The sequence below is a fragment of the Globicephala melas genome, chromosome 5, assembly GCF_963455315.2.
Source record: "Globicephala melas chromosome 5, mGloMel1.2, whole genome shotgun sequence".
NCBI classification, from domain to species: domain Eukaryota; kingdom Metazoa; phylum Chordata; class Mammalia; order Artiodactyla; family Delphinidae; genus Globicephala; species Globicephala melas.
This window is the reverse complement of record NC_083318.1, coordinates 35941714-35962397: the sequence shown is the minus strand read 5'-3', so window position 1 is coordinate 35962397 and position 20684 is coordinate 35941714. Positions and strand designations below refer to the sequence as shown.

Sequence of the window (20684 nt, the reverse complement as noted above, 5' to 3'; positions counted from 1 at the left end):
TACTATAAACAACACTGCAATGAAAGCCCTCTCCACACCCCTCACTGAACTTCTCTGATTGTCAGCTCAGGATAAATTCCTACAGAATCGAGGGCACTAACAGGTTTCCTCAACAAGTGAGTGTTAGATTTTTAATCAGGAAGAAAGGAGAAGGAAAGTAGAGAAAACCAGATGGCCTGTGCGTTAACTTCCTGTTTAGGGCGTGGTTTGTGGCCCCAGGGCTGCTTTCCTGCATCCCAAGGCGCCATCTGCCTCTTGGGGGCTGATTACCAGTTCATTCCTCTCGTCTGCCAAGAGGGTATTTCTGTCTTCCAGCTTCCGTATCACCGAATTCAGTTCAGCAATTTTTAGCTGAAATCGCCGCACATCCCGCTCGTCCATATGCTGATCCTAAAAAAGAAGCAAGATACAAACAGCTTTGAAAAAGCTTAACTGAGTCAAAGCGCTCTGTGGACCCTTTGTGGAAAACTCTGAGGGCAAAGGTGAGCTCCTCACTAGGAGGACCATGCGCCATGCTGGGGCTCCCCCAAATCAAGCAACATGTGGAAAGACTTCATCTCAAAGGCGACAAGACCTCAAACCCTCCAGAGGCTCCCTGACATCTGAACGTGGTATCTGGGGACCTTCCCGTCCCAACCCCTGCCCGCCAAGCATCTCTGACAAAGGCACAGTCACAGAGTTCCAGGACGCTCCTCAAGGGCAGGCACTGTGCCCACCTCACTCACCACTGAGACGCCAGCACCTCACGTGGTGTCTGCACACAGCACACTCAACAGACACTTGAGTATTTAGTGAATGAATGAATGAGGGAATGAATGAATGAATGCAGCTTTCGCCTCCTCTGTGCCTGATAAGTACCAAGCTGTGGCCCCAGGTGCCCTCTCTGCTGGCTGAGCTCTCCTCATGGGCAGAGCTCTGCCTTTAAGTCATGTCCTGATCTGACTGGGTCCCTTTCTGAGCTCTCACTGTATACTCGGCACTCATGTTTTCATTTCTTTTCAACTGAGCTCCACGTTTGGGGAGGAAGGGGTAAGGGAGGGAAGGAAGGACGCACAGATGGATGGGAGGGAAGGGGGAGGGGTGGGGGAAAGGCAGGCAGGCAGGCAAGTTCGCCAGAAGAATGACCAGTAGGAGGAAGGACAGGTAGGTGGTCAGCTCTGAGGCCCCAGTGCTTGCATGAGCCCCTCACCTGGACACCCATGAGCTCGGTCATGTCCCCTATGCCAGGTGGGAGCTCTCTCTTTGGACTACCGTGGTACCGCTCAGCCTCTCTGACCTGAACCAACTGCTCATCCAAAGCCTCTTTCTGAAGAAGCAGCTTCTGGGTCTGCCCAGTCTGCACACCGAGTTCCTTCTCCAAGGCCAGAATCACACGATCTTTTCCCTTGATCTCATCCATCTGGAAAGAGAAAGAATAAGCATTCAATTGTAGGGGCTCGTGACCAGGGAAAGCTCTCTTTTGCTGGCCTTAGGCCCAGGGAAAGGTTCAGCAGGTCCATGGACCTGGGGCAGCTGAACTCAGCAACACAGGACAGAAAGACACCATAGTGCACAGCCCAGGCCCTGCTCCGCCGTCACCGTCCCCAGCACAGAGGAGCACAGAGCTGTGGGTTCAACGACCTATATGGTCAACCAGACACTTACCCTTGAAACTGATCAGTGCTCGTGTCTCTCTCACCTTAATGAAATAAAGTCAAATCCTGACCTGCCAGGGCCCTCCAGCCATCACCCCCTGGCTCTCCAGCAGCTCAGCTTCTTCACAGAGTTGGTCATCCTCTCTCCCACTCCTGTCTGGCCACGTCCCCACCCCTCCAGTAAACGGCTCTTGCTAACGTCTCCAACGCTCTCCTGGCCCGCAAACTCACTGAACAATTTTCCACCCTCTCTCCTTCTCACCCCGTCTGACACTGTCGCCCACTCCAGCTACGTGAACTGCTCCCACCCTCGCGCCCTCTGTGGGACTTCACTGTTTCCATCTTCTTCTCGCCCTGCCCTGGTCACCATCGAAATCTGTAGTTTCCAAGGCTTGGCTCTCTTCCCAGTCTGTATCCTCTCCTCAGCCAGCCGCATCCTCACCCATGCTAACTCCCCGTGTGCAGCTGACACTCCAACCTCCTCCCTCCGCCCTGACGTCTCTCAGGGTCCCGCGGTCAGAGAGCCGACTGGATGCTCTGGGGCCTCCAAAGCACCTCAGCCTCCCCACATTCGAGTCTCAGCGTGAGCCCCAGCTCCCCCAGCCCAGCCTCGTCCCACATTCCCTAGAGGAAACGAAGCAGAAAGAAGCTTACGGAGGAGGGAGCTTCTGCCCCGGGCCATACACTTCGATTGTTTCTGAACACAAAGCCAACAGCTGGGAAACTGCCCCAGTAAGGGTGCTATACTGGGGTGCCCCTCCCCTAAATCCATGTCCTTCCTACAACCTGAGAATGTGACCTCATTTGGAAATAGGGTCTTTGCGGATATAATTAGTTAAGATGAGGTCACAGTGGAGTCGGGTGGGCCCTAACGACTGGTGTCCTTATAAGAGGAGAGACACACAGGGAGAAGATGGAGGCAGAGACTGGAGTGATGTGGTCACAAGCCAAGGAACGCCTGGAGCCTCCAGAAGCCGGAAGAAGCAGGAAGGATCCTCCCCTATAGCCTTCAGAAAACATGGTCCTCCGACACCTTGATTTCAGACCTCTAGCTTCCAAAACTGTGAGTGAATAAATTTCTGTTGTTTAAGCCACGCAGTTCATGGTACTTTGTAACGGCAGCCCTAGGAAACTAATACAGGTGTTAAAAGAGAAAATTTCCCAAGTACTAGAGTTTCATTAATTGACAAAAACCATAAGAGTTTCGGCTACAGTGATTACTATCATCATGGGACTTAGGAATAAATTCTATCTGAGATAAGGTACATTAAAAAGTTCTGAAAAGAATACTAATGCTTTAGTAAGGATGGTTTCAACGAAATCTGGATAAAGTCTATATGATGGGGCTTTATTTAACACATACCTGTGAGTGCCCGCCACGAGCGGGCCTGTATTAAGGCAGTGTAACGTGGATACTACCTTGGTTACCCAACGTAAAGTTTAAAGCCAACTGATATAAAGCAACGTGGCACAGAGGAAAAAGCACTGTGCATGGCGTACAAAAGTATTAACTGGAGACTAATCCCCACTGGCAAGCTGTGTGACCTCTGGCAAGTCACTCAACCTCTCTAAGCTTCAGGCTCCTCACCTGTGAAATGGGGATGTAGGAACATCCACCTGGAAGGGGAGCTGTGAGGGCTGAAGGGTACAGCAGAGACAGGCAGGCTGCTTAGGAGCAAGGCCACTGGGCCCAGACTGCCTGGGTTCTAGCCCTGATGCCACCACTTATTGGCTCTGTCACCTTGGTTTAGTTACTTGATTTCTTCCTAAGCCTCAGTTTTCGATCTGTGAAATGGGGATAATAATAGGGATGTTTTGAGGATGAAATACACTAACACATAAAAACTGCCTGGCACGCAGTAGGCATAAAATAAACATTAGCTCTAATTATAATTGCTGCATGTACATAGTAGGTCTCAATAAATAGTAGTTCCTGTCTTTCCTAGACTTTTGTTTCCATTAGGTGTGCAAATATTGAGGAAATGAATGAATGAACATTGCAGTTGTTTGAATTGTGGTTCCTAAACAGACATGTCCACATCCTAACTTCAGATATCTGTGAATGGGACCTTTTTTGGGAAAACGGTCTTTGCAGGTGTAATTAAGGATCTTAAGATGAGGAAATCGTCCTGGATTAACTGGCTGGGTCCTAAATCCAATGACAAGTGTCTTCATAGGACAAAGAGAAGACGCAGACCAAAGAAAAAAAACAGAGGGGAGGCCATTGCTGACTTAAAAAAAAAAGCACAATGTGAGAGTTGCGAGTTAAGTTTTATTGGGGGCAAAATGAGGACCGCAGCCCAGGAGACAGCGTTTCAGGCAACTCTGAGAAACTGCTCGGAGGAGGCGAGGGGAGGAGCCAGGATATAGAGGAGTTTTTGCGACAAAGGCAAAGTAGTAGGGAACGTCAAAAGATGATTGTTAATTAAAGAAAACCAGATATCTCAAGTAAAGGAATTTAGTGCTTTCCTATGTATGGGAAGATGCAAGAGTCTGGGCTCACTGAAATCATTCCTTTGATATGCACCTCAGCTACCTGGGGACAGTATCCTGTATTTTCACACCCTGAGTTTCCTCAGGGCTCACCGCTGCAGGGAGTGGCTGCAGTCTGAGGGCTGCTAGATGGCAGGTATTCTTGTCAGCCTTGAGTTTCCTCAGAGCTCACCGGCTCACGTTGAAGGGCTGCAGTCGTTGATGACTGTGACATCCTTTGTTTATTGGTATGGCAGGAAATATTCCATTTATCACCATGTAAGAGGGAGGCAGAGATTGGAGTGGTGCAGCCACAGGCCCAGGAACTCTTGGAGCCATCAGAAGCTGTAAGGGCAAGGAAGGGTCTTCCCCGAGAGCCTTCAGTGGGGCACAGCCCAGCTGACACCTTGAGTTTGGACTTCTGGAGTCCAGAGCAGTGAGAGAGTAAACTTCCGTTGTTTTAAGCCACTGAGTTTGTGGCCATTTGTTAAGGCAGCCCCAGGAAACTAATACAAATGCCCTTCTCACTCATCACACTCTCAGAGGGTAACAAACTAAAGCTGATTGTAACTTGAAACATCGCTACAGCAGAGAATGCTAGTTAGGAGCCCTGCCCTGAGGGCAGACAGAAGCTAGCTCAAATCCCCGCCCCTACCTGCTGTGTGACTCTGGGCAGACTGGGCCACCCCTCTTAGCCTCAGCTTCGGTAATGTGGGGACACTGAGAACACCCCGTCCAACTGGGGGGAGACTTCAACCACGGGAAGAATTTAGCACAGAGCCTGGCATCTTACAAGCACACAATCAATGTTAGCGGCCACTAGTAATCTACTTTAGCTCCTGCATAACAGAAGGCTATCTGATTTAAACAGCAGACCATGAAAAACTTACAAAATACAGTTTACAGAAGGCAGCAAATGGTACCCCCAACCTCCAGACTGAGGCTTTCAAGCAAAGTCCCAGAGCTCTGACAAGCTCTTTGAGTGGCCTTTCTTTAGAAGAAAAAAGGATACTCCCCAACCACCTCCCCATGACAGTTTCCTGGAACTCCAGCCAAGGGTGTGCCCGGTGCAGCTTCTCCTGCAGCAGCTGCAGAATGTGCCTGCTGCTCCCCCTGGTGGCGGTCACCCGCAGCTCCCCGCTCTTCAGAGCCGGAGGTGGGAACACCTCCCCGCTGTAGGGAAGAGCACTTGATGATGCAGAAAACACTGTTGCCACTGCAGGGTTCAATCCAGAAGCAATGTGAACCAGTGAAAGTTCATTAATTGAAACCACTTAAACATGCTTTAATTAATTCAACAAATACTGAATTGAGTGCCATCAGCAGGTGCTGGGAAACACTGATGAGCAAAACAGAGTCCCCGCCCTCAGAGCTTCCATTCCAGAGGGGAGAGTAGCTGAAAACAGAATAAAAAAGTCAACATGGAGTAGATCAGAGCATGATTAATGCTAGGAGAAAAAGATAAATCGAGGGGAATCAGTGGTGCCAGTTGGGGAGGTGTTACAAGTTAACAGGTAGGGCTCCAGTCCGTCCCCCTCAGCATCCCAGCTGCACACTCCTGGCTTTGCACTGGAGCCCAGAAGCGCTGTCTCCACCACTGCATTACACTAGTTCCTCCCACAAGAAAGAACAGCATCTTAAGCAAGACATCTCTGGAAATCCAAATTCTCAGCCTGGAAGAGCACAGATTCCCCATTTATCCTAGAAAATGAGCAGAGGACTTACACCCCATCATGTGGGAAAGGTTCCCAGAAAACAGTCTCCACTAGTGGAGATGGCATCCAGGAATGGATGGACAATGTGGAATAGATTGTGGAGCCAACATTTTCTAGGTTGTCACATTTCCCCAGCCAGAGTCCTGAGGCTGCAGAGGTCAGGAGACCTGCCAGCTCACACAGCTACTCTCACTATTTGTCGACTCTGGTCTGGCCCCCAGGCTGGGCCCTTAGTGATCTTGCCCCCTGCCCTGAGGACCTGAGGAAGTGTAAACCTCTGACAATGAGCTTCTCAAGCTTCCCCAAACCCCAACACCTGAGTGTGCTGGACATTCCTGGGTTGCCTCCCAGCATCCATTTCCCCTTCTCCCACACTCCCACTCTCACCATGTGGTTCAGGAGAGGGGTGGGGCTGAAATCACTCCAAGTTCCCAGGGCAGGCCCTGATTGGCTCACATCACCTGCATGGCTCTGCCGCCTAACAGTAACTGGTTCAGGGATGGATACATGACCCAATCAGAGCCAACAGGCCCGAAGAGGGTGTTGCTAGGCCCCTCCTGTTTCTCCTTAGGAGCTAAGAAAGAGCTTCTCTCACACCCCAGTGTTCACTGCAGCACTATTTACAATAGCTAGGACATGGAAGCAGCCTAAATGTCCTTTGACAGAGGTATGGATAAAGAAGATGTGGTACATATATACAATGGAATATTACTCAGCCATTAAAAGGAATGAAATAATGCCATTTGCAGTGACATGGATGGATCTAGAGATTGTCATACTAAGTGAAGTAAGTCAGACAGAGAAAGACAAATATATGATATCACTTATATGTGGAATCTAAAAAAAATGGTACAAATGATCTTATTTACAAAACAGAAATAGAGTCACAGATGTAGAAAATAAACTTATGGTTACCAAGGGGGAAAGGGGGGGAGGGATAACTTGGGAGATTGGGATTGACATATACACACTACTATATATAAAATAGATAACTAATAACAACCTACTGTATAGCACAGAGAACTCTACTCAATACTCTGTAATGACCTATATGGGAAAAGAATCTAAAAAAGAGTGGATATATGTATATGTATAACAGCTTCACTTTGCTGTAGAGCAGAAACTAACACAACATTGTAAATCAACTGGGCTGTTTCCTGTGAGGATGTGGGGTCTGGCACAGTGGTGGCATCTCACCAGCACACTGAGAGCTCAGAGCCTGAGAATGATGCATCAGGGGACACAGCAGAGCCTGAGAAACCTGGGTCCGGGGTGACATCATTAGTGCCACTGGGGCTATGCCTGAGGCTAGTCCTGCTACTTCAGTCATGAGAGCCGGCAGACTCATGGTTTAAGCTAGTGTGAGGTGGAATTTCTGTCCCTTGCAACCATAAGATTCTAGCTGACATACAGTTAGGGAAAGAACAACAGTCTGGATGACGTCTATCACTTTTTACTTACGTGCTAGTGTGAGCTCGGGACTACATTGGTACTTAAGAGACACTCTCTCTCTCAGTCTTCAAAAGACCCTCAAAGTAGACATTATTTACTCCATCTTACAGATAAGCTTGAGGCCCTGAGAGGTGAATGTGCCCACACACTAGTCAGAAGCAGATCCATGATTCAGACTCGGGTCAGCCCCTGCAAAGCCCTCACTATGCCCTCTCTCAGCCCCAGAGGCACAGAATCTAAGCATTTCTCAGCAGTCACATCCATCAGGACACTCGTCTCAGTGAAAACCTCAGTTTAGTCAGCTCCCAACGAACCCACCAATTTGTGAATAAATGTTAGTTCCACTTCATTTGCAAAGTTTGGAGCATCAAAGAATGAAAAAGAAGCTGCTACCCCAAGATCCATTCTCGTCTCCTCCTTGGTACCTGTAGTTGGGTGAATGGTGTCCCCCTCAAATTTCATGTCTATTAGGAAAATCAGAATGTGATCCTATTAGAAATAGGGTCTTTACAGATATAACTAAGATGAAATCGTAACAGATGGCGGTGGGCCCTAGATCCAGTAACTGGTGTCCTTATAAGAAGACGACAAGACACAGCCACGTGGGGAAGAGAAGGCCATGTGGAGGCAGAGGCTGGAGTCATGCAGCTGCAAGCCGAGGAACGCCAAGGATTCCCGGCAACCACCCAAGCCTGGAAGAGGCAAACAAAAGGTTCTTCCCTGGAGCCCTCAGAGGGGCACAGCCCTGCTGACACCTTGTTTTCAGACTTCTAGACTCCAGAGCTGCGAGAGAATAAATTCCTGTTGTTATAAGCCATGGAGTTTGTTATAGCAGCCCTAGGGGATGAACAGAGTGCCGTACCGGGATTAGGAGCTGCCGTGCATTTCCCAGCTCCCCTCGCAGCGGGGTGAGGCTGAGCAAGTAACTTCCGGCCAAAGAGACGGAAGTGGAGGTATATAGAACCTCCAGAAAGAAAAGTGCTTTGAAATGAAGACCATACCCTCCTTCATCTGCCCTCCTATTGCCAACCTGGGATGCAGATGTGATGGCTGGCACTCCATGGCATGAGGGGCCATGAGGACCATGGCCACATCCCAGAGCCCCTTCTGAGAGAAGAGGTAAGAGGCCCTGTGGCCTACCCTACTCTGTGGAGCACTTTACAGATTTTGTATATGAAAGAGAAATAACTTCCAGATTTTAAGCCCCTGTGTATTGGGGGGAGTCTTCTCAGACCTAATCCTAACTGGTCTAAAGAATGTGTCCAATAGCCCCACGTTGACCATAATTGCCTTTTCTTCTTGACTGTTTCTTAAGAGGCATGTTAAATGTGTAAGTGGAAGCCTGGAAGCCTTTTGCATTTCTAATCCAATCCAGCTGACAAAGAAACAAAACGCAGGCCACTTTCTGAACACATTGCCAAGAGGCCTGTCTGACAAGGGACATTTATCAAATGCGTGGAGAACTGGAGAAATGGACATTTATTCTTTTCACTCTATTCTCCTAAGTGGCCCCCACACACTGAGACTACCTGAGCTGGGGATACTTCTGTTTGGCACTGAAATGGAAACAGACACCAAGTCCTTGGTTCGTTTTAAATTAAGCTCAGTCTGTCTCTTGTGCAAATACTTGTTTTTTCCCCATTTTATTTACCTTAAATATACATTTCCTGTAACAGATGAACATATTTTACATGTCTCCTATTACACAATCTACAAGCTGCGGATAGATGCTTTAGTTAACTTAATTCTCGTAATGCGGTAACAGATACGTGATTATTTCTCCTTTTGTAGGTGAGGCACCAGAGGCTTAGGGACCGTAAGCAACTTGCTTGGGCTCACACAGCTAACGAGTGAGGGAGTCTGGATTCACACCCAGAAGAGACTTTCTCCAAAGCCTTCTCTTCCTATTATGTGATAACACCGCCCCTACACACACAAAGGGAAAAGGGGCTGGGGAATACTTCTGAGAACTTAGTATCGGTATGTGCTTAGATTTTCTATACATTAGACATTTAAAATCAGTGCATCTCTTCTGCCATTCTTGGTACTGGCTTGTTAAGCTGTGAACTGATGCTCTGTCACTGACTGGTGACCAGTCTAGGATGGACAGCTGGACCAGGCCTCCAAAAAGAACACCTGGTCCTTCTGCCTCCAGTCCTTAAATTTCTTAGGTGTCTTCCAGAGACAGGAGAGACCTGCCAAAGCTTCCATTCCACGCCCAGGATGGCAGGGGCTTTGTTGGAACCCCAGGGTCTAGAACCATACCTGGAGCACAGTGGGTCCCCAAAACTCGGCATTTACTGCTCCGTGAGGGAGGACTGGGGCACTTGCTTGTGGAGAGGACACGGCGCATGCGTCATGGAAGGATGGGCTGCGTGTGTGCGGAAGGAGGGCTTGCATGTGTGCAGGGAGGACAAGTTGCTTGTGCGTAAGAGGGAGCAGGGTGCGTGTGTGCAGGGAGGATGGGCTGCGTGTGTGCAGGAGGGCTTGCATGTGTGCAGGGAGGATGGGCTGCGTGTGCGGAAGGTCAGGTACGCACTCGAGCCGGTGGGGGGGAGAGGGCAGCGCACTTACCAGCCGGCGGATGTCGCGCTCGCACTCGCGCTTGATGCGGTGCACCTCGTCCTGGTGCGCCTGGTAGGCAGCGCGCAGGTCTGCCGCCTTGGCCTTGTCGGCCTGCATGCAGTTGCTGAGTGCCTCCTCCGCCTGCTTGCGTGCCGCCTTGAGCTCCAGGATCTCCTGCTGCAGCCGCAGGCGCTCGCCGTCGAAGGCCCTGCGCGCCTCTTCACGCGCCTCGGCCAGCAGCGCCGTCTTGACCTTGTCGGCTGCACCATCGCGCAGCACGTTCAGCGTGGCCTGCAGCCGCTGCAGCTCACCCTCCTTGATCTTGGCCGTGCGCGCTGCCTCCTGCTCGTGCTGGCGGATAAGCACCTCGCGCAGCGCCTGCAGCTCCTTGGTCTTCTCCTCGTGCAGCTTGGCCCTGAGCTCCGAGATGTAGGCCGTGTGTCGCCGCTGCTCCTGCTCGCGCTCCAGCTTGGCCTCCTGCAGCCGCTCGCGCAGTTTGCCCACCTGCAGCCGTGGGGGGAGAGCCAGTCAGGGTCCGGGCTGGGGGAGCCGGCCAGGCCTGCCGCCACCTCCCCGTGTCCCTTCGTGTGTGACAGGCCCCTGAGACCCTCCCCCGGTCCCCGCTCTCCAGTTCCCCCTCCTGCCACCTCCATCAGTCCCACGCAGAGTCTTCCCTACTATTTTGTTGAGATGTTCCCAGCCGTGGAAAAACATCTGAGGGTGTTGGAGAGGAGAGTAAGGCTTTAACATCCCTTCCAATTTGGAGATTTACGAGGAAGGACAGTTTATCAGTCACAAAATATGCCGCGCAGAAATCATCTGTCTCATCAGAGCAGAACAGATTGTAAACCAGAAACACATTTCCAGTGCCCATGCCCTGAACTCTGGAGTTAGAGGAGGCCGAGCAGGTGGACGTAGAGAGGGGCAGGGGTGGAGGTGCCCTCACTGCTGAGTGGCTCTCCTGCCCGGGCTGGGGGCTTCTGTGACCCTCCCCCCACATGAAGCTCTCACAGCAGCCAGGAAGGAGGTAACTGCTTTGCCACAAGGCAGCCGAGCATCAGAGATGCGCCGCTGGTGACCTGCCTGGGATGAGGGGCTGCCAAGGGGCAGAGCCAGGCTTCACCCCCAGGAGCCCGGCCCCAGGGCCAGTGCTCTGCGGGTGCCAGGCTGCTAACCCCACCAGAAGGTATTCGTCTATTCAGCAAAAAAAAACATTATTTGTAAAAGATGCCAAGGGAGTGTCTTCTTCAAACACTCCAAAAGGCTTTATTCGATCTTTTTATTTCAAATATCACACAATTACACACATTCCACAGGAACCCATTCGTTTTCTAAATTACAGCAATCTCCGAAGAACAGAAACCAATGTGTCTCTCATGGATGAGCTGCTTCCAAGGTGGCAACATTTCCCCCAGACCACAGTCTACAGAACACCAACATGCTGAAATTAATTTTAGGTGAGGAGTTTTACGATGTCACTCGGGTTGATAAATCCTTACTCATAACAGCAGGGAAAGGAGCAAATAAACCTGGCCAGGCAAAGATACAAGATCAATGTCTCCTTACATCAAACACGCATAATCACAGAAATAAAACAAGGACCGGACCTGTCAGAGGGCTCATCTCACCCAAGAGCTAGAATTGGCCTCTTCCTAAGGGGTTGAGTGCCAGGAAGCCAGAACTTTAAATATTTAACATGATCTCCCCAGGGAGGAACTAAATGCTTCTGGCATTCTCCTTCTAAGGAGGCAACACTGTTCTAACTTTCTGGGATGCTGACGGTGATTTGAAGTCAAAGGGATGGGATCTTGTCGGAATCCGAATCTGCACTGACGAGTGCATTTCCCTCTGCAAACTACTTAACCTCGAGATGGTTAATGTTACGTGTCAACTGGGCAGGGCTGTGGTACCAGGTCATTCGGCCAAACACCAGTCTAGATGTTGCTGTGAAGGAATTTTTAAGGATGTGATTAACATTTAAATCAGTAGACCTGGAGTAAAGCAGATGACCCTCTATAATGTGGGTGGGCCTCACCAAGTCAGTTGAAGGCCTTCAGAGAAAAGACTGAGGTCCCCCAATGAGGAAGGAATTCTGCCTCGTTACTGTGAGATCAGTGCTCTCTCGGATTTCCAGCCTATCTGCCCCGCCGATTTCAGATTTGTCAGTCTCCGTGACCATGTGAGCCACCTTCTTGAAAACACCAAATCCCCCTCCATCTCTCTCTCCTACTGGTTCTTCTTCTCTCTGAAGAACCCTGACTATACAGACCTCCCAGAGCTTCCTGACTCTTCCCTGGGAAACAAGGCTATCAACAGCTGCCCCTTAAAGACTGTTGGGAGGAGGAAAGCTGAAAGCGGATGAGCGGATAAAGGGGAGTTTGGTCCCAGGCAGTAAAGGAAGGAGGAATGCGGCCAGCGTGAGCAGAGGCGTGTGCAGGGCAGCCTGGGCGAGGCCGGGCCTGCCCCTGGGAGGGGCAGAGGGGGCCAGCTGAGATGGGCCAGGTGACACCCGTGTGTAGGGCAGGGAGGCTAACAGTAGATGGGCTGCGGGAGAAGGCCCTGCTGGGTCCCACCAGCTCTGCCTAGAAAAGCTGAGGGCCGAGCCCAGGCGCCATGAGCCAAGTGTGGCACAGTGAGGCGGGGTGGCCCCTGGTGGGCACAGAGCACCCGCTCCTTACTCCATTGAGTGGAGCAGGTCTACGAAAGTCATGTGCCACTTGACTCGCCAGCTGCCTCCAAGCTGTGCCCCGCCCCCAAGTCCAGAGGTGCAGCAGGAGAGAGGGGCCCTTACCAGCCTTGCCTCAGCGCCTGGGCTCTAAATGTGGCAAGAACAAAGTGACCAACAAAGGGCAGGCATCTAAGTGGGAGGGGCTGGCCTGGAGAACTCTGAGGCAGCACCGCCAGCGCCCCCTGGGCACAGTGAAGTCAGCCTCCACTTGGCTCCTTCCCCAGCTCCTCAGCCCATCTGTCAGCGCTGGGTCTCCACTTCCAGGCCTAGACCACTTTTCCCCGTTCCCTGCGACCACCCTGGTCCAAGCCAGCGGCAGCAGCCCTCTGCCAGACCGTGGCAGTCACCTTCTCACCCATCGCCCTGCCTCTGCCCCCGCACACTCGCCCTTTAGTCCTTCCCAGCGGCCAGCACAGGCCTCTGAACACACACGTTAGAAGGTTTCCCTCTACTGCCCTCTGAATCCACGGGGTGAGGGTTAACCGTTCTGAAACCACTAGAGTGCTGAATAACTAAGTAAATGGGTGGTGGGGTCAGGCCCTCCCCGCTGGAGGGAGGACAGATGAGCCAGGGGAGAAGGCCAGAGGATCCAGGTGCTAGTGGATTAGCCTGGGGACATCGGTAAGAACTCATGTTTAACTTAATATACATATAGATGCTACATTTAGAAATATTTTAGATATGTACACATACACGGTTAGTATATACGCATACACTTCCTTGCTCTGTCAGCTAAGCCTAGAAGCAACGACATGCCAGCAGTGGTGAGCACACCCAGTGCCCAGATCCTGGTTTCTCATGCCATTCTCTAATGGCTCTAGGGCTCTAGGACCGGGGCAGGGAATATACGAGACGAACCTGGAGCACCTTACAGGACTGGAAAGTAAGGGTGTACCCAAGAATAAATTAATAAATGCCACAATGATGGGGTGCAAAGGAACACAGGGGTCAACTGAAAGAGATTCCCGTGGCCAAAGCTAGAACAGTCTGAGCAACAAAATAAAGTACTTTTGGATTATAAGCCGAAGTGTAAAATAGTGTTCATAGTGATATAAATGACTGAACTGATACACGTAAAAATACGAAAGAAAACCAAAAACACCCTCGAGGGCTCTGTGGCATCCAGCATACAAGCCCACGTCCTCCCCGGCCCACAGGACTGACCCCGGCTGATGGCTCTCCGGTCCTCCTCCCTGACCACCCAGCACAAGCCACGTCCCTGGCTGCTGCACCTCAGACATGCAGGCACCTTCCCGCCTGCGGCCTTTCCCCAAGCCGGCCCTTCTGCCTGGAATGCTCCCAGCCAGGCCTCTGCAGGACCTGCCCTCCCACCCCCTGCAGCACCCCTTTGCTGACCACCTCCCAAAAGAGCCACCCCCACTGCAGCCCCACGACTCTCCACCAGCTTCTGCTGCTTTACTTTCTTGGCACTTTTCACTATGGAATAAATATTACATGTTAATCTCCTGGCCTTCGTTCCCTACCTCCCCCATTAGATGCTAGCTCCAGGAGAGGACCTCCAATGTAGATCCAGACCAGAGTGGGCTGCTCATTGCAAGAACGAATGAATCACCAGCTCAGTGCTGACCACTGCCCTCTCTGCCCCCACCCACTCCAGGCCATGGGCCTCAACAAGTCAGGGTCTCTGCCCCAGTGGCCTTGGCACGCTGATTGGTGCTGCGCATACTCCCAGGTGATGCCAGACACTTGGAACGGTGTGAGCCCTGCTCCCTTTTGTGCCAGCCAGCAAAATCCTTCAGAGCCAGCTCCAGACCACCCCTGCAAAGCTTTCTCGGGCCACTCTGACCGTTGCATGGCTTCCTAAAATCTCTGGTGCAACATGCCAAGTACTGTCATCCGGCTAGCTCCCTGAGTATCTGAGCACCCAGCCTGCCTGAGGGCGGGCCGTTTCTGAGTCACTTCTAAACGCCCAGCCCAGGCCCAGAGCACAGGCACGGGGCGGGGGGCTGGGGGCTCGATGAATGTGTGGATGAACCAACAGGTACGTTCCCCACATGCCCTCGCCCTGCGGTGTTCAATGGGGACTCCTCTACTCAAGTAACAACACTGTAAATACATCAGCAACAGTTATCATGAGATCATATAGAAACAGCAGTTAAACGCAATCACAAAGTTTACACTTATGTTTCTCATACCAGCCAGTAAGCACATTGCTGAATTCTCTGAGAACAGAAACTCTCCCAGTGGCGGCCTGGATAACGCCCCCGGCAGGGCCACGGGGTGGCTGGACTGAGCAAACGGGCAGCCAGGGCACGTAGAGGCAGGAGGTGCCTGGGGAGGCACGGACTGGGTTTCTTGTAGGCCTGGCTTCCAACCCAGTGCCAACACCTGTGTGACCTGTGACTGTGCACACCTGCTGTGACGGGCTGAACTGTGTCCCCCCAAATTCCTGAGTGGCCGTCCTAACCCCCAGACACTCAGAATGTGACTGTATTTGGAGACAGTCTTAAAAGAGGTTACTAAGTTAAATGAGGTCATGGGGGTGGGTCCTGATTCAATACAACTGGTGCCCTGACAAGAAGAGATTAGGACACAGATGCACACAGAGAAGAGCATGTGAGGACACAGGGAGAGGGCGGCCGTCTATAAGCCAAGGAGAGAGGCCTCAGGAAAAACCAACCCTGCCCACACCTTGATCTCAGACTCCCAGCCTCCAGGACTGTGAGGAAATAAATCTCTGTTGTTGAACCCCTACCCCGGTCTGTGGTACTTTGTTACGGCAGCCCAGCCACCTCTCCTCTCCAACCCTCAGTCTGCCCACCTATAAAGTGGGGAAAGCCACATCTGACCTCACAGGTCACTATGAGGGTCAGGAGGCCCTCTAAGGTACCTGGTGTGGCCTGTGTAGCAGACACGTGTCTGCCAACCGCTGAGTAACTACATGTGACAGGCAGTGCCCAGGCTCCGGATATGACTCTCTCATTTATTCCTTAAACAACCCAGGGAAGCAGACACATCAGATGTCCCCATTTAAGAGATAGGGAAACTGAGGCATAAGGCAGCTACCTGGCTTGCCCCAAGGCCTCAAGGCGAGTTAGGTGGTGGAGGTGGGACGGAGACCTGGCCGAATGACGTTGGCTGTGCGGCTTTCCCCATAACCACAGCTGCTGCTGCTACTGCCTGGTCAGCCCCTCTAGGCCCAGCTGTGCAGCTGACAACCCAGGGGATCCTGGCAGGCAAATCCTTCCTGAGCTGGACAGGATGTGGACAGGCTGGCACCACCAGCAACTGTGCTGAAACACCTTGGCTGCACTGGCCCTGGAACTCTGAGCGTCTGGGGATGGGAGGCAGCACATGTGTCCGCAAGCTCCAGGAGCCCAGTCTTCATCGCCCCAGGTCAGGGGCTCTGCCTCTGCTCTCCATGTAGCTGTCTTGAGCTGGGGTCAGAGCCAAGGACCAAGCCCCAGCCCCCTCCCCACCCAGGAGCTGGACCCCGCTCAGCACTGCAGCTCTCAACCAGACACCTGCTGCCATCCCCCAAGCAGCCCCTCCCCTCCCTCAGGTGCTATGGGCAGGGCCGGAGGGTACCTTCACGGTTGGGGTATAAGGCCAGCCCCTCCGTCGGGCCCCCCAGGAGCAAGCCCTAACCCCGTCCTCCTTCTCTTCTCACACGAATGGCGGCTCCATCCTGCTAGGAGAGCACCTCCACCCCGCCTGCTTCTGCCCTCAAACCACCCAGGTCAGAACCACACCAACAAGGAGGGCTGGGGCAGCGCCCAGGCACCGGATGGGCTTTTCTTGCTTACATTACCTAAGATCTTTAAGACAACCTTAAACTGGGTGGTTATCGTGATGCCATGTTACACGTGAGAAAACGGAGGTTCAGAGGCTTTATGTCACTTGTCTAAGATCGTGAAGCCAGTCGGGGGTCAAGGTGAGGTCTGAAGCCAGGTCTGCATGGTTAGGAAGCTTGGGCTCCTCCCACTGTGACTGGCTGCCCATCACGCCGACACTTTGATTGGCACCCAACGGGGCATCGTACTGACTGGCTCCAAAGCTCATACCTGCCTTACGAGAGCAAAACAGCTCCCATCACAGAGCCAGGCTCCAAGTCAAGCCCTTTATGTCAGGGGTCCCCAACCCCCAGGCCGTGGACCGGTACCGGTCCGCAGCCTGTTAGGAACCGGGCCGCACAGCAGGAGGTGAGCGGCGGGCGAGCGAGCGAAGCTTCAGCTGGCGCTCCCCGTAGCGGCTCCCCACTGCTCGCGTTACCGCCTGTACCCTACCCCTGACCCTGTCCATGCAAAACCCATCTTCCACGAAACCGGTCCCTGGTGCCAGAAAGGTTGGGGACTGCTGCTTTACGTATTGATATACGTATTTACATCCTTACTCCTGCCCACCGGCCCATCAGGTGGTACTGTTATGATCCCATCTTGCAGGTGAGGGAAATTACGGTGTGGAGAGTGAAGTACCTTGTCCGAGATCAGAGCCAAATGTCGGGGAGGGTCGGTGGGGGGCGGGTAGCGGACAGGATTCGCATCCAGGTGGTCTCTGTACCACCACTGATGTTATACCCATTTTAAAGTGAGGCAAGCTGAGGCTCAGAGAGGTGGAGCGCCCAGCCCCACCCCAGCCCTGGGACACACCCTTCACACTTCCCTCGGGGGCAGTCTGTCCCCCGGGAGTTCACAGCCCACCCCTCACTTGAGCCAGGAGGCCCTTGTCCCTCCCACCTTGCTCTTTTCCTGCTGGAACTCGATCTGAACGCTGGTCAACTTGGCCCGCAGCTCCTCGTTGGCCATCTGCACCGCGTCCACCTCCATCTCAGGCTTCTCGCCCTTGCTCCGGCCTTTCTTAGACATGCTTCCTCTCAGGTTGAAACGCTGAGATCCTGTGCTCACTCCCGCCAGCCAGCAGGCGCCGCTCCCAGCTCCACCGCACTAATCAGTCTCACAGGGCTCAGCTCCTCTGCGTAAACCACCATCACTTGGGATCCTGGGGGAGGAAGGAAGCCAGGTCAGCAGAGAGAGCGGGCCGGCGCCCCCTCGCCTGGGGCACTCAAACACGATGGCAGGCAGCGTTTGCCGATGCCTCCCTCCCTGATCCGGGCACCTGCTCACCCCGAAGATGGCCCACCATTCACAACACTGACCTAGGGCTTCTCCAGCAGGGGCCGCATCAGTATCACTTGGAAGCTTGTTAAGACGGAGTCCTGGGCCCACCCCCAGGAATCTGATTTGCACGTCTCCCAGGCTCCCAGGTGAGGCTCCCAGGTGACCACCCCTCATTGAGTAGCTCTGTCTGGTCCAGTCCCGGCCTCATCAAGATGAGACCATGCCATCTAAGCAACTATAGACCTCGATCTGCAAGTGTAACTGGGCCTCGGTCACCCTGGTGCTTGATTCACAGGCAGGATTCTGGGGGAGCACAGAGCTCAAAGCTTGAGGCCTGTGGGGAGGGGGCCAGGGGACCTGGATGTCTCATCCACACACCCAGGTGATTCAGGAGCAGAGTCTAAGGACCGCACTCTGAAAACTGGGCTTTTTGACTCACTAAAGGTTAGTGGTTCCCTCCCCACCCCAAGGACTAGCACAGCACTGGTTGCCCAGAACTGCTAGCTCTGGGCCCAGTTTTGGTGCCCAAGCCAGCCTGGGGGAGTAGCACAGCCCCTGGAGGAGGTGACAGCCAAGCATGGTGCTCTGCAGGCCTCCAGGCCTCTGTGCCTGCCTGGCCAGGCCTGAGCTGGTCAGGCGGCCAACGGGATGCCCTGATAAGCTAACGGCCCCTCCCGCACTCACATTTCCCTGGGGGACCCCAGACCTTCCATTTGGTAGGGCTGCCCTCACAGCCCACACGGTGTCAAAGCCAAAGCCATTAAAATCAGGCCCTAGTGACAGCTAGTAGCACTGTGTATTGTCACCCCACAGAACACGGCACAGCACAGTGTTGACAAAGAAGCCCGAGAGTCTCAGCAAGGAGATGTGACTGCTCGATGCCACACCACGGGGAGAGAAGAGCCGAGAAGGTGCGCTCCAGAAGTTATACTCAGCGCCGGCCCTGCGCTAGCCCTGGGATGCGATGGAAGGCCAGACAGCGTCCCAGCCATCATAGAACTTTCTAGCCAGGGAGACGACTACGGAAATGAATACATAAAATAACTCTGGATTGGGATTGGCGTTGGAAAGAAATAGTAAACAGGGTATTTGAGACCTCTATCAAATATTACCCAAGTCACTGGCAGAGGGAGACAAGGGGAGTAAACTGCCCGACCACATGGGGCCTAGAGACCATGGACAGAGTCAAGGCCAGGTACAGAATGTGCAGCCCAGTGCAAAATGGAAATGCGAGGGTGTTGTTCAAAAGCTATTCAGCTTTTCATGACCACGACACTGAGCATTAAACCAAGAGTGAAGCCCCCTGACGGCCTCTACAACCACACCACGCACCGGCGATGCTGGCCCCGGACAGAATTTAAGCGCAACTCTGAGGATGCTTGGTTGGGCAGCAGGTCCTGAGCAACAGGGCTCAGCTTTGGGCTGATGAGGACCACAGTGGGCTGAATGATGGTCCCCAAAAGACATGTTCACATCCTATTCCCCGGAACCTGGGAATATGCCCTTATTTGGAAAAAGGGTCTTTGCAGATGTAATCAAGTTAAAGATCCCAAGATGAGATCATCCACGATGAGGGCGAGTCTTAAATTCAGTGACATGCGCCCTTGAAAGAGACACAGAGCAGAGAGCACGCAGAAGGGAAGGCCGTGTGAAGAGAGAGGGGGGATTGGAGTGATGCAGCTGGAGGAGGTCGGGGGGTCCTCTCCTAGAGCCTCCAGAGTGAGCAGCACCGCGCCGACACCACTGACACCGCCAGATTTTGGACTCTGGCCTCCAAAACTGTAAGAAAGTAAATTTCTGTCGTTTTAAGCCTCTCCATTTGTGGAAATTCTTTATGGCAGACACCGGAAAGGAATACACTGGGCATGAAGGGAAAAACGCTCGTGGGACACATTCAGCACTCTGTTGAATGACTTAAGATAGCCAGCTTCTCAGCACTGAGCCCTGCTTCTTTCCCTGCTTCCTTTCACATCAGTAATAAGCCAGCTCACGCCACACCACAGGCAAATCCCCTGTCCCTCACTCGGAGCCTACTATCTCATGATTTACACACAGTGCTAGCAAGCTGTGCTGTCTGTTCTCCCAGCCCAGAGCAGAAGGAAACTAAAAACCGGCAGACGGTGTTCTGCAAAAGGCAAACACGCAGATAGGAGAATGAAAAGAGAGCAAAGATTTTTCTACCATACCTTCCCCCCAAAAAAATAAGAGAGTAAAATAATAATTACTTTTATTACCTTCAGTATTACCTTTAATACGTAAAAAGCCTGCAAGGCCTAAAATATTAACATTCTTAGGACACCTCATTCTCCAATTACAGCAAATTAATAAGGTGCTACCTGTCCAGACTCTTCTTATACAGTGTTGGTGCAAGAGAGTCAGTGGGAGTTTAAAAAAAAAAGTTCACGAGATGTAATAAATAAAGTCAGCTGAGTCGGGTTTTCCTAACACACATTCTGGGCTCTGGGGCTCAGGGCTATAAAGTGGACCCAGAAGGAGCTGGGCTCAGTCGCTCAGCCCAGCTCCGCCACCAGCCTCTGTGCTCTCCTCACCCAGGACTCTCGAGCCATGAAGTGGAGCGGGCTGCGCAGGGGTGGTGTGGGCGCCAGGGCTGCCACCACGGCTAACCCCAGAGCAGGCTGCCTGCGGCCACGGTGCCGGGGCCTCTGCGTCCCGTGACAGACCCCGGCAGCCCGGAGCTGGCACGTCTTAGAAATGACGACAGAACAGCACATCTGGCAGCGCTCAGCTCCCTGGGCCCTGCTCCAAGCTCTCTGTGTGGCGGCTCGGTCCTCACCTTGACCCCCGGGCTCCTGACCATCAGTGTCCGGCCACCAAGCCTTGTTCCCACCAGTTCTCAGAGGTGTCCCCTCCTCCCAAGGCTCTGGCCGTCCCGCTGGCCTGTGGCCTCCCCTGTCTCCTGGCCTGCACACTGCCTGCCCCCCCAGGCTCCAGGGGCAGTGGGATGACCCTCCTCGCCGCTCCCTGCTGACAACCTGCAGGGGACAGTGCCCGTGGCCACAGAAAGCAGCCCTCTGTGCTG

At 52.8% G+C, this 20684-nt stretch overlaps 1 protein-coding gene across 4 annotated transcripts in view; it reads right to left on the bottom strand.

The window, feature by feature from the left end:
• LOC115857266 (janus kinase and microtubule-interacting protein 1) overlaps positions 1–20684 on the bottom strand; it is a 100824-nt gene that overhangs the window by 25520 nt on the left and 54620 nt on the right. For 3 of the 4 annotated variants that reach the window (XM_060299139.1, XM_030864174.2, XM_060299140.1), the window contains 4 exons: positions 17264–17525; positions 9848–10342; positions 1190–1399; positions 271–390 (listed from right to left, as the gene is read on the bottom strand). In XM_060299139.1, the coding sequence (XP_060155122.1) occupies positions 271–390; positions 1190–1399; positions 9848–10342; positions 17264–17392 (954 nt within the window). In that variant the 5' untranslated portion in view covers positions 17393–17525. The remainder of the gene's footprint in view (positions 1–270; positions 391–1189; positions 1400–9847; positions 10343–17263; positions 17526–20684) is intronic. The other variant, XM_030864176.2, reaches the window with a different exon arrangement.